General features: G+C 37.0%; 1 protein-coding gene across 1 annotated transcript in view; it reads right to left on the reverse strand.

Annotated features, from left to right (window-relative positions):
- Positions 1–13,298, reverse strand: part of EFCAB13 (EF-hand calcium binding domain 13) — a 175,963-nt gene that overhangs the window by 69,413 nt on the left and 93,252 nt on the right. The window contains exons 15-17 of the mRNA XM_010856564.1: positions 10,417–10,488; positions 6,703–6,846; positions 5,391–5,462 (exon numbers count right to left, since the gene is read on the reverse strand). Of these exons, the coding sequence (XP_010854866.1) occupies positions 5,391–5,462; positions 6,703–6,846; positions 10,417–10,488 (288 nt within the window). The remainder of the gene's footprint in view (positions 1–5,390; positions 5,463–6,702; positions 6,847–10,416; positions 10,489–13,298) is intronic.

Here is a 13,298-nt window from a genome sequence, read left to right on the forward strand (position 1 = left end):
CTGGCTTGGAGAATTTTGAGCATTACTTTACTAGCGTGTGAGATGAGTGCAATTGTGCGGTAGTTGGAGCATTCTTTGGCATTGCCTTTCTTTGGGATTGGAATGAAAACGGACCTTTTCCAGTCCTGTGGCCACTGCTGAGTTTTCCAAATTTGCTGGCATATTGAGTGAAGCACTTTCACAGCATCATCTTCCAGGATTTGAAATAGCTCAACTGGAATTCCATCACCTCCACTAGCTTTGTTCGTAGTGATGCTTTCTAAGGCCCACTTGACTTCACATTCCAGGATGTCTGGCTCTAGGTCAGTGATCACACCATCGTGATTATCTGGGTCGTGAAGATCTCTTTTGTACAGTTCTTCTGTGTATTCTTGCCATCTCTTCTTAATATCTTCTGCCTCTGTTAGGTCCATGCCATTTCTGTCCTTTATTGAGCCCATCTTTGCATGAAATGTTCCCTTGGTATCTCTAATTTTCTTGGAGAGATCTCTAGTCTTTCCCATTCTGTTGTTTTCCTCTATTTCTTTGCACTGATCACTGAAGAAGGCTTTCTTATCTCTTCTTTCTATTCTTTGGAACTCTGCATTCAGATGCTTATATCTATCCTTTTCTCCTTTGCTTTTCGCTTCTCTTCTTTTCACAGGTATTTGTAAGGCCTCCCCAGACAGCCATTTTTCTTTTTTGCATTTCTTTTCCAACCTATTACATATCTGGTAATTATTTAGAGTCCTTCATTTTATTATCACAAATGCTTAATCATGATATAATCAAATCTTTTTTACTCAGTGGCTATACTTTTGGGAATATTGTTTATAATAAATTATTCACAGCCACAGGCAGAATATTTTCTCCATCAGCTTTAACGTGTTACCTTTTAGATTAATTCATTTGAAGATTATTTTTGTATATTGTATGAACTCGTAATCCACCTTCATTTTCTTCCATACAATGAGCAAGTTTTCCCATGTTGTTGTTCAGTCGCCCAGTCATGTGTGACTCTTTGCAGTCCCACGTACTGCAGCACGCCAGGCTGCTCTGTCCCTCACCATCTTGATGTCATCTCTATCATGTGTCAAGTTTCTCTAAATAGGAGTCTCTGTGGATACCTTTACTGTGATGCATTGGACTACTTGTAACACTTCATTACACACATTCAATAGTGTATTAATATGCAAAGCAACCCATATTATTCTATTTTCAAAATGGTCTTAGCTATTCACGGATCCATAATATTCTAAAATAAATGCCAATAAATACCAATCTTTCCATTTCTAAACTCATCAAGGAAAAAAAAATGGGGGAGAAGGCCCAAATCAATAAAATCAGAAATGAAGAAGGAGAAGTTACAACTGAAGCCGCAGCAATATAAAGGATCATGATTTTACTGTATGGACAATTATATGCCAATAAATGGGCAACCTAGAAGACCTGTGTACATTTCTAGAAATCTATAATCTTCTAAGACTGAATGAGGAAGAAATGGAAAATATGAACATACCTGCTACCAGTAAAAAGTTGAATCTGTAATTTTAAAAACTCCCAACAAAGTCCAAAATTAGATGGCTTCACAGGTGAATTCTACTGAATAGTTAGAGGAGTTAATACCTATCACTATTTCAAAATATTGCAGAGGAAGGAACTCTACCAAACTCATTCTATACAGCCACCATTGCCCTGATAACAAAACCATAAAAAGAGATTCAGTGTAATTCTTATCAAAATACCAATGGTATTTTTCACAGAACTAAAACAAATAATTCTAAAATTTGTGTAGAAATACAAAAGACCCTTCAAATAGCCAAAAAATCCTGAGAAAGAAGAATAAAACTGGAGACATCATAATTTCTGATTTTAAACTATACTACAAAGTAATAGTAATCAAAATAGTATGGTACTGGTACAAAACAGACACACAATTCAATGCAACATAATAGAGAGCCCAAAAATGAACCCACACTTATGTGGGCAATAAATCTATGACAAAGGTGGGAGAACACACAATAGAGAAAAGACACCTTCTTCACTAAATGGTGTTGTGAAAACTGGGAAGCTACATGCAAGAAATTAAACTGCACTCCCCTCTCACATGATGCAAAAAAATAAATTCAAAATGAATACTTAAATGTAAGACCCCAAACCCACGAAACTTCTAGAAAAAACATAGGCAGGATGTTCTTTGACGTAAGTCTTTGTAATATTTTTTTGGACATGTCTCCTTAGGCAAGGGAAACAAAAGCAAAAATAAGCAAATGGGACTAACTCAAACTAAACTAAAATCTTTTTGCATAGTGAAGGAAGCTATCAACAAAATGAAGAAGCTACCTACTGAATGTCAGGTGATATTTGCAAGTAATATTAATGTATCCAATAAGAGTATCCAAAATATACAAAGAACTGGTATAACTCAATGCCAAAAAAATAAGCAAACACATTAAAGAACAAGCAGAGGATATCAATACATATTTTTCCACAGAAGACATACAGATGACCAACAGGTACATGAAAAGATGCTCAACATCACTAATCATCAGGGAAATGCAAATCAAACCCGCAATGAGATATCACCTCACACCCGTCAGAATGGCTGTTATCAAAAAGACAACAAATAGGGGCTCCCCTGGTGGCACAATGGTAAAGAATCCATCCGATGCAGGAGACACAGGCTCAATCCCTGGTCCAGGAAGATCCCATATGCTGTGGAGCAACTAAGGCATGCACCACAACTATTGAGCCTGTGCTCCAGAGCTCAGGAACCACAACCACTGAGCCCACTTGTGGAAACTGCTGAAGCCTGTATGCCCTACAGCCTGTGCTCTGCAACAAGAGAAGCCACCACAATGAGAAGCCAATGCACTAAAACGAACAGTAGCCCCTGCTTGCTGCAACTGGAGAAAAGCCCTCTCAGCAACGAAGACCCAGCACAGCCAAAAAATAAATAAATAATAAAAAAAAAACAAGTATTATTTTTTAAAAAGACAACAAATAACAAGTTTTGGCAAGATGTGAAGAAAAGGGAAATCTGTACTGTCGGTATGTAATTTGGTGCAACCACTATGGAAAACAGTATGGTGGTTTCTCAAAAAACTGAAAACAGTGCTACCATTATGACTCAGCAATTCCACTCCTGGGCATATATCCAAAGAAAACAAAAACATTAATTAGAAAAGAGATAGTCATCCCTTTGTTTACTGGTGCATTTATAATATCCAAGATATGGAAGCAACCTAAGTGCCCATCAGTATATGAATAGACAAAGCAGATGTGCTGTACATGTACAATGCAATACTATTCAGCCATAAAAAAGAATAAACCCTTGTAATTTGCTGCAATATGGATGGACCTAGATGGTATTATGCCAAATGAACTAAGTCATACAGAGAAATACAAAACTATATGATTTTAATTATATGTGAAATCTAAAAAAAAAAAAAAAAAACACAAGAGAAGTAAACAAAAATAACAAAAATATAAACAGATTTTTAGATACAGGGAACAAATAAGTATTTGCCAGAGGGGAAAGTTTTGGGAAGAGAAGAAAATAGGTGAGGGGAATTAAGAGGTGCAAACTTACAGTTATCAAAGAAATGAGTCATGGGTATGAAATGTACAGTGAGTGGAACATAGTAACTATGTAGTGTCTTTGTGTGGTGACGTAGGGTAATTAGAATCATTGTGGTGACAGTTTGAAATGTTTAGAAATATCAAATCACCATGTCACGTAATAGGAATTAACATTGTGTTGCGGGTCAATAATACTTAAAAGCAAACTCACAGAAAAAGATATCAGATTTGAGGTTACCAGAGATGGAGGACGGAGGGTGGTTAAAAGGTAAAAACTTCCAGGTACAAGATTAATAAGCACTAGGGATGGGATGTGCATCATGATAAATATAATTAATGCTGTATGTTATATATGAAAGTTATTGAGAGTAAAGCCTAAGGGTTCTCATCACACAAAAAAAGTATTATTTCTATTTCTTTAATTTTGTGTCTATATGAGAGATAGATGTTCACTAAACTTACAGTGATAATTACTTGATGTATATAAATTAAATCACTATGCAATACACCTTAAACTTATATAGTGCTGTATATCAATTACATCTCCATAAAACCAGAAGAAAAAAAGAATGAGGTAGCTTAAAGAATATAATAAAACATAGAACAGTATCTAAGACACACTGTTAAGTTTTTAAAGCCAATTATGGAATATTATGGGCCTCCCACGGGATGCAAGTAGTGAAGAGCCCACCTACCAATGCAGGAGACCTGGGTTCAATCCCTGGGTAGGGAAGATCTCCTGGAGAGGGCATGGCAACCCACTCCAGTATTCTTGCCTGGAGAATCCCCATGGACAGGGGAGCCTGGTGGGCTACAGTTCATGGGGTCACAAAGAGTTGGACACAACTGAAGTGACTTAGCACGCATGCACATGGAATATTATGGGCACGAGATTGAACCCAGGTCTCCCACATTGCAGGCAGATTCTTTACCATCTGAACCACCAGAGTAGCCCAAGAATACTGGAGCAAAGTAATCTAATTTTAAAATAATAATTTGGAATACACAAATATTCATTGATCTAAAGGAAAAAGCCTAAAAGGATATTTACCAAATATTAACAGGAGTTTTCCAGACAGTGACATTACAGAGGCTACACTTTGTATTTCTTAAATTTCTGGTCATTAACATTTTTTTTTAACTTTTTATTTTGTTTTGAGGGTATAGCCAATTATGGAGAAGGAAATGGCAACCCACTCCAGTATTCTTGCCTGGAAAATCCCATGGACAGAGGAGCCTGGTGGGCTACAGTCCATGGAGTTACAAAGAATCAGACATGACTTAGTGACTAAACAGCATAGCCAGTTAACAATATTATGACAATTTCAGGTGGACAACAAAAGGACGCAGTTGTACAATACATGCATGCATTCTCTGCCAAACTCCCCTCCCATCCAGGCTGCCACATAACATTGAGCAGAGTTCCCTGTGCTATACAGTAGGTCCTTGTTGGTTATCCATTTTATTTATTTTTTAAATTTTATTTTTTAACTTTACAATATTGTATTGGTTTTGCCATATATCGCAATGAATCCACCACAGGTATACATGAAAATATTGCCTTTAGCATATAATACAATTTTCTTATTTTGACTATGAAAAAGATCAAGACCTTATTTTTTCCCAGTCTTTTCCATCAGAAATGCACAATTCTTAAATGAAAAAGAAAATAGTAAAATTTACCATAATTGGAAGTGCTCAAATATAGATGAAACAAACATTTGTCACAGATACCACAGAGAAGATTAAGCATCCAATATAGTGTTTGACTAGATGACCTCTGAATGAGTCCTGAGTTGCTTTTTAACAGTTTACCATAAAGATCTTACCAATAAAATTGGAAAATTTCTGGGTGTCACTCAGAGTCTTCATATAGTCTTTAACATTCACCATGTTGTCTTCTGGAAGGAAAAGAAAGAGAGGTCACAAGAAAGAATTTGTGGACAAAATAATATTAAAAATACAGCATCAGATTTCTCTGGTTGTCCAGTGGTTAAGAATCCACTTGCCAAGATACTTGGGGGATCCCTGATCTAGGAAGAATCCACAAGATGTGGGACAACTAAGCCCATGCACCACAACTACTGAGTCTGTGGTCTAGAGCCCACCAGCTGCAGCTGCTGAGCCCCCACACCACAACTACTGAAGCCTGAGAGCCTTTAGCCCATGCTCTACAACAAGAGAAGCGACTGCAATGAGAAGCCTGTACACTGCTCCTAGAAAGTAGCCCCTGCTCGATGCAACTAGAAGAAGCCTAGGCACAGCAACCAAGACCCAGTTCAGCCAAAAATAAATAAACTAATTTAAGTGTATATAGTATCAAAATCAGCATACCACTTTTATATTGAAAATTTTAAAGTTTTAATTTATTCTTGAAAGTTTTATTTACCAGATACTCTGAATTCATTTTCATCCAAAATGCCTTGTGATAAGATTGTAGATACATGAGCTCTGTGCAAAAAAACTAAAAACACCAAGAAACTTTTAAAGTCCAGTAACTTCACTCTGCCCAAAGCAACAAAGCTAGGATTTCTACTCACAAGTTCTGAATTCAAACTACTCTTCAGTCACTAAATTAAGATACATCTGAGGAGAGAGGATTACAACAAGCCCACTCTCCATAAAATTTCAACCTGCTTGTTAAAATTATTCTCATAACTGCAAATGAGGAAAGACTCCTTTTCAAAGACAATATTTAAAATAACAAGCAAATACAGATATTTGCTCAACAAAGGAATTGAATTTACTTCAACAAAGACCTTGCACTTTCTTTATAAAGAATACTTATAAAGACTAGCCCTACAGAAAATAAAATATTCAGTTCAGTCGCTCAGTCGTGTCCGACTCTTTGCAACCCCATGAATCACAGCACGCCAGGCCTCCCTGTCCATCACCAACTCCCGGAATTTACCCAAACTCATGTCCACTGAGTCGCTGATGCCATCCAGCCATCTCATCCTCTGTCGACCCCTTCTCCTCCTGCCCCTAATCCCTCCCAGCATCAGGGTCTTTTCCATTGAGTCAATTCTTCGCATGAGGTGGCCAGAGTACTGGAGTTTCAGCTTCAGCATCAGTCCTTCCAATGAACACCCAGGACTGATCTTCTTTAGGATGGACTACCTGATAGAAGTAAATGCTTACCAGAAACAAAATCTGACTGAAGAATTTTCTCTACTTCTTCTTTAGGTGACTTAATTCCAATATCTCCTAGAAAACCTTCCAAGTTCTTCCCAGGTATCATGTCATCTTCGGGCAAATTAACAGCTAAGACAGTCTCCTGTGATTCTAGAAATAGAAAGAAGTTATTTAGTAACTGATCTAGCCTCTGAATTTAAAAGCAGTAGCCATCACTAAAGGCTTTTGTCAGTGGCAACCCATGGTTTATTATCACATCCTGAATTGAGGAATAAGAAATCTCAGTGAAGAATACAGACCTCAGGAAATGCTATCTCCACCAGTATAATATACAAAGAGTTCTTTATCACATTTCTCTGGTGCTAATGTAAAATTGGCATAACCAAGATGATTCATATAGCTGAATTTTTCACTACAGTTACACAGAAGAGTTATTTTACTGGGCTTCCCTGGTGGCTCAGTGGTAAAGAATCTGCCTGCAATGTATGTGACCTGGATTCAATCCCTGGGCCGGGAAGATCCCCTGGAGAAGGGAATGGCTACCCACTCCAGTATTCTTGCCTGGAAAGAGGAGCCTGGTGGGCTACAGTCCATGGCGTCACAAAGAGTCAGACATATGGAGTTCTAATAGTAGCAAGGAAAATTAACTTTATTTATTGAGGTGAAATAAATTTTAAAATCATGAAAACTGTAAAATATGAAACACAGTATCACAAGGGCTCATTCATCTTTTCTCTTCAATTCTACCAAGACTCAATTGTATTCTAGCATCTGGAATTTTGCTTCACATCCAGCCTTTTCAAAGGAGGCAGTGTTAAGTCAGATAGATCTGCATTCAAATCCTGACCCTGGAATTTGTGACCTGGAACTCTGTGACCTTGAGCTAATTTTTACTACTTAACCCCTCTATAAATCTCAGTTGTCTTATATATAAAATGAAATTATAATAGTATCTACCTCACAAGGTTGATATGGAGATTAAATATGAAAATATAAAGAAAAACATTTAAAACAATGTTAGACGTATCAGTTCAGTCAGTTCAGTTGCTCAGTCTTGTCTGACTCTCTGTGACCCCATGGACTATAGCATGCCAGGCTTCCCTGTCCATCACCAACTCCCAGAGCTTGCTCAAAGTCATGTCCATTGAGTCAGTGATGCCATCCAACCATATACTAAGGGTTTATTAAGTGTCATTATTACTAGCAATAAAATAATTGTCATTTTTATTATAATTATTAAAACCAACAAGAACTAGCTACAAATGGTAATCACAGATTCTTAGTGTCTTAGATCCTGCCTCACTTCCTGTTCCCCTAACATTATTAGGAGACAACTGCAGATGGCAATTTGAGTTTTGCCAACACCTAAAAACCTGTATCAGCTCTTCTTTGTCTTAACTAAAATTTGGTTTCCTTTAAAATACTGTTTCCTTGCATAATCATCTTGAGTACAGTCTATTCATCTTCCCATGTTCCATATACCATAGGACCAAGAAACAAAGCACCATTCTCCTGGTTTTCTGCTGCATGTTGAGCCTATTTTGAGCCTATTTTAGTCCAACTTCAATCAAAATGTATCGCTCCCCTTTAAGGTTCAAGCCTGATATTCAACTATGCCACCCTTCTGACACCATTTTCTATTACTTCCTGATCACTCCTTCATAGTCTCTAAGGATTTTGGCACATTGATCATAATCTTCCCTCAACTCTATATCCTATTATCATCCAATGATAATAAGGATGATCCTAACCTCAGAGCACCTTGACTTCTTAACTGCCAACAAGCCTTCACTTTCTTTCCAAAGTCATCCACACCAATGGCTATTCTTAATCCTCATCATTACCCAGCATTGCCTGTCTCATCCCTAATATCCTAAACTACCAGATCAGACACTGACCATAATCCTTTAAGACTATATGTGCCTTTGTTGAAGGGAAGTACAGAACTTTGCACATTATGCCTCCTCTCCAGGCCCCTCCAAGTTCTCCAGTGGACAGTGGAGACACAGTGAACTAGCCTGATCAGTTATAATGGAGGGCCTGCTATGTTAACTCCTTCCTTCTTGGGTAGCCCTTGTTTACTCTTCCCTGTAGTTATTGGTCTTATATTGCACTGACTGGCACATGCCAATGCCATCTCCCTAGTCCCTGTGACCATGCCCAAGATTCAGGTACCTAACCTGTTCTCCTTTCTCAATGGCTTAATTTCAACATTTTTTTTTCTTACCATCTGAGCTCTGCTCTCTGATTTCAAAGTTAACTATCATTTGCTAAGCAGATAATATGTACCTAATAACTATGCTTTATATGTATTTTTGCAGTTGATCCTGGCAACTGTATGAGAAACACGATGTTTTTAGCATCCTTGTTTTAAAGATGAAGAAATCAGAATGGCCTAGAGTGAGTAGGCAGCTAATAAGTCAAAGAACCACACCCCCATCTCTTATCATACTCCATAGCCCATGCTCTTTTCTACTACTATGCACTATTTCCTATTCCTTAGCTAATCTAATTAACTACTATACTATGTTGATGCTAATTATGTTATGACCCAGGTAAAATACTTATATGTAAACCAGAAAATATTAAATACATTTCTTAACCTAAAAGAGAGCTCTCAGTTCAGTTCAGTTCAGTTCAAGTCGCTCAGTCATGTCTGACTCTTTGCAACCCCATGAATCGCAGCACGCCAGGCCTCCCTGTCCATCACCAACTCCCGGAGTTCACTCAGACTCACATCCATCGAGTCAGTGATGCCATCCAGCCATCTCATCCTCTGCCGTCCCCTTCTCCTCCTGCCCCCAATCCCTCCCAGCATCAGAGTCTTTTCCAATGAGTCAACTCTTCGCATGAGGTGGCCAAAGTACTGGAGTTTCAGCTTCAGCATCATTCCCTCCAGAAAAATCCTAGGGCTGATCTCCTTCAGAGAGCTCTAGTGGTGGGTATTTCATATGCCAAGAAAGCCTATGTATTGAAAATCTATAAAGTATATTGTGTACTTCTTTGCACACAGAAATGACTCTGCATTGGTTTCCCTAACATTTGTCTGAGTTGTCATTCTTTTCAAGAGTGCTCACTGATCAAATAGTCATTTGAATGGTTATTCAAATAAATCACCAGTAATACTGTTTTAAACATATTTTCCAAACAAGAAAGTGCACAAACCCCACAAGCACTATCTTCATTGGTTTCAGTCCTACATCTTTAACTTTTAAGCCAAAATGGAAGTCAAATAATAGAAAACCTGTGCCACTGAACTGCACATGATCTCTCTGATATTTAACAAAAACATGATAAGTGTCTATTAAATAAGCAAAAGGAACATGATAAGTGTCTATTAAAGAAGCAAAAGATTTATGAGAAATTATATAATATAGAAGCCTATACACAGGATGGAGTCCTAAGTCTGAGGCTTAAAATGATATATAGAATTTTCATATCTGGAAAAATTTTAAGGCCAGTAGCTGACTCTACATATAAAGTCCTAAAAACAAAAAGAGTTAAAAATAGGTTTAAGCAGGTCCCTTTCTACAAAAAACCTTTTTCTTTCATTAAGAAACCTGTCAACTTTTAATCAAAACCAAGCTCTGCCTACCTATAAATAGATCAATGTCAATATGTTAATCAGAAATTAGCACAACCAGAAAAGGTAAAAAGCAAAACCAAAGGCATCCCTTCAATAAAAATAAATTTAATAGTCACAAGTAATCCAATACTTACCTTCTAACTTGGAGGTATCATGCATTTCCTTTACCACTTTTGCAAATTCTTCAATTTGTACTTTGTCACTTTCTGTAAGAAAAACATTTTAAATAAATCAGCCTCACTGAAGCAAAAGTTTGATTCAATAAAGAAATCTTTGAAAATGTAAATTACTTGATGTACTCATAAGAGTTATATTTCCTTTGTATATTGTTGAGTGACCAAAAGATTAATTTTATGGAATGAATAAACCTTATGGCTGCAGAAATCAGGCTGAGATTTTCATTTCCAATAGTCAAGAGAAACTATGCAATCCATATCACTAGAAATAAAACTAAGAGACAAATCTCAATTTAATTTTAGCCTTTCAAATGTTTGAAGATAAAAATACTGTAGCAGATGTAAAACTTTTTCCAAAGTCAGATGGTTCTATAGCTAGAATTTCTGATTGATGTTTACACCTATTTCTTACACAAAAATACATAAGTATTAGATTACAAAGTCAAAGTGGCAAGCACTTTGTTTTCTGAATCTGAAACAGGGAAAATTAATTCAAGGATTTAGAATTATTATAGTTTATGATCACAGACTAGAATACAGTATAAGCAGAAAGTATATCGACAGCAGATAAGACCTTGCCTAGAGCTTACATATATAGCTACAAAGGCCAAAAAGTATATGAAAAGGTGTTTAATATCACTAATCATCAAGAAAATACAAATCAAAACCACAACAAAATATCATCTCACATCTGTTAGGGTAGCTATTACTAAAAATAAATAACAGATACTCGTGAGGATATAGAGGAAAAGGAACTCTTATATACTGTTGATTGGAATGTAAATGGGTACAGTCATTGTTTTTAAAGTACAGTGGTTTCTCAAAAAAATTAAATATAGAACTACCACATGATCCAATCATCCCCCACCTTTTTTTATTATATATACATGATGGACTATTAATTAGCCATAAAAAAAAAAGGAAATTCTGCCATTTGTGACAATATAGATAAGCCTGCAGGGCATTATGCATTTCATTATGTGAAATAAGCCAAACAGAGAAAGACAAGTACTGTACGGTATTACTTATATGTGGAATCTAAAAAAAGAAAACAGTTTAATAGAAACATAAAGTAGATAGGGGCTGGGGGAAGGGGAAATGGAGAAGCATAGGTCAAAGGGCACAAACTTTCAGTTATAAGAAAAAGAGGTTCAATAAAAGAAAAAGAATAATAAATTCAGAATAAAATCTAATGTACAACATGGTGATTATAGTTGAAAATATGGCAGTTTACACTTGAAAGTTGCTGAGATTAGATGTTAAGCATTCTCATCATTCACACACACACAAAATTAAATATATGAGGTAATGGGTGTAAATGTGTTAATTATCTTGATCTTGTTAATCCTTCCACTACATCTTTCAATCATAATAGTATACATTTTATATACAATTATGATCAAGACCATCCCTATGGAAAAGAAATGCAAAAAAGCAAAATGGCTGTCTGAGGAGGCCTTACAAATAGCTGTGAAAAGAACAGAAGCCAAAAGCAAAGGAGAAAAGGAAAGATATAAACATCTGAATGCAGAGTTCCAAAGAATAGCAAGAAGAGATAAGAAAGCCTTCTTCAGCAATCAATGCAAAGAAATAGAGGAAAACAACAGAATGGGAAAGACTAGAGATCTCTTCAAGAAAATCAGAGATACCAAAGGAGCATTTCATGCAAAGATGGGCTCAATAAAGGACAGAAATGGTACGGACCTAGCAGAAGCAGAAAATATTAAGAAGAGGTGGCAAGAATACACAGAAGAACTGTACAAAAAAGAGCTTCACGACCCAGATAATCACGACGGTGTGATCACTCACCTAGAGCCAGACATCCTGGAATGTGAAGTCAAGTGGGCCTTAGAAAGCATCACTACAAACAAAGCTAGTGGAGGTGACAGAATTCCAGTTGAGCTATTCCAAATCCTGAAAGATGATGCTGTGAAAGTGCTGCACTCAATATGCCAGCAAATTTGGAAAACTCAGCAGTGGCCACAGGACCGAAAAAGGTCAGTTTTCATTCCAATCCCAAAGAAAGGCAATGCCAAAAATGCTCAAATTACTGCACAATTGCACTCATCTCACACGCTCGTAAAGTAATGCTCAAAATTCTCCAAGCCAGGCTTCAGCAATATGTGAACTGTGAACTTCCTGATGTTCAAGCTGGTTTTAGAAAAGGCAGAGGCACCAGAGATCAAATTGCCAACATCCACTGGATCATGGAAAAAGCAAGACAGTTCCAGAAAAACATCTATTTCTGCTTTATTGACTATGCCAAAGCCTTTGACTGTGTGGATCACAATAAACTGTGGAAAATTCTGAAAGAGATGGAAACACCAGACCACCTGACCTGCCTCTTGAGAAACCTATATGCAGGTCAGGAAGCAACAGTTAGAACTGGACATGGAACAACAGACTGGTTCCAAATAGGAAAAGAAGTATGTCAAGGCTGTATATTGTCACCCTGCTTATTTAACTTCTATGCAGAGTACATCATGAGAAATGCTGGACTGGAAGAAACACAAGCTGGAATCAAGATTGCCGGGAGAAATATCAATAACCTCAGATATGCAGATGACACCACACTTAAGGCAGAAAGTGAAGAGGAACTCAAAAGCCTCTTGATGAAAGTGAAAGTGGAGAGTGAAAAAGTTGGCTTAAAGCTCAACATTCAGAAAACGAAGATCATGGCATCCAGTCCCATCACTTCATGGGAAATAGATGGGGAAACAGTGGAAACAGTGTCAGACTTTATTTTTCTAGGCTCCAAAATCACTGCAGATGGTGACTGAAGCCATGAAATTAAAAGACGCTTACTCCTTGGAAAGAAAGTTATGACCAACCTAGATCTG

This window comes from Bison bison, unplaced genomic scaffold (genome assembly GCF_000754665.1).
Source record: "Bison bison bison isolate TAMUID 2011002044 unplaced genomic scaffold, Bison_UMD1.0 scf7180017864371, whole genome shotgun sequence".
Classification (NCBI taxonomy): domain Eukaryota; kingdom Metazoa; phylum Chordata; class Mammalia; order Artiodactyla; family Bovidae; genus Bison; species Bison bison.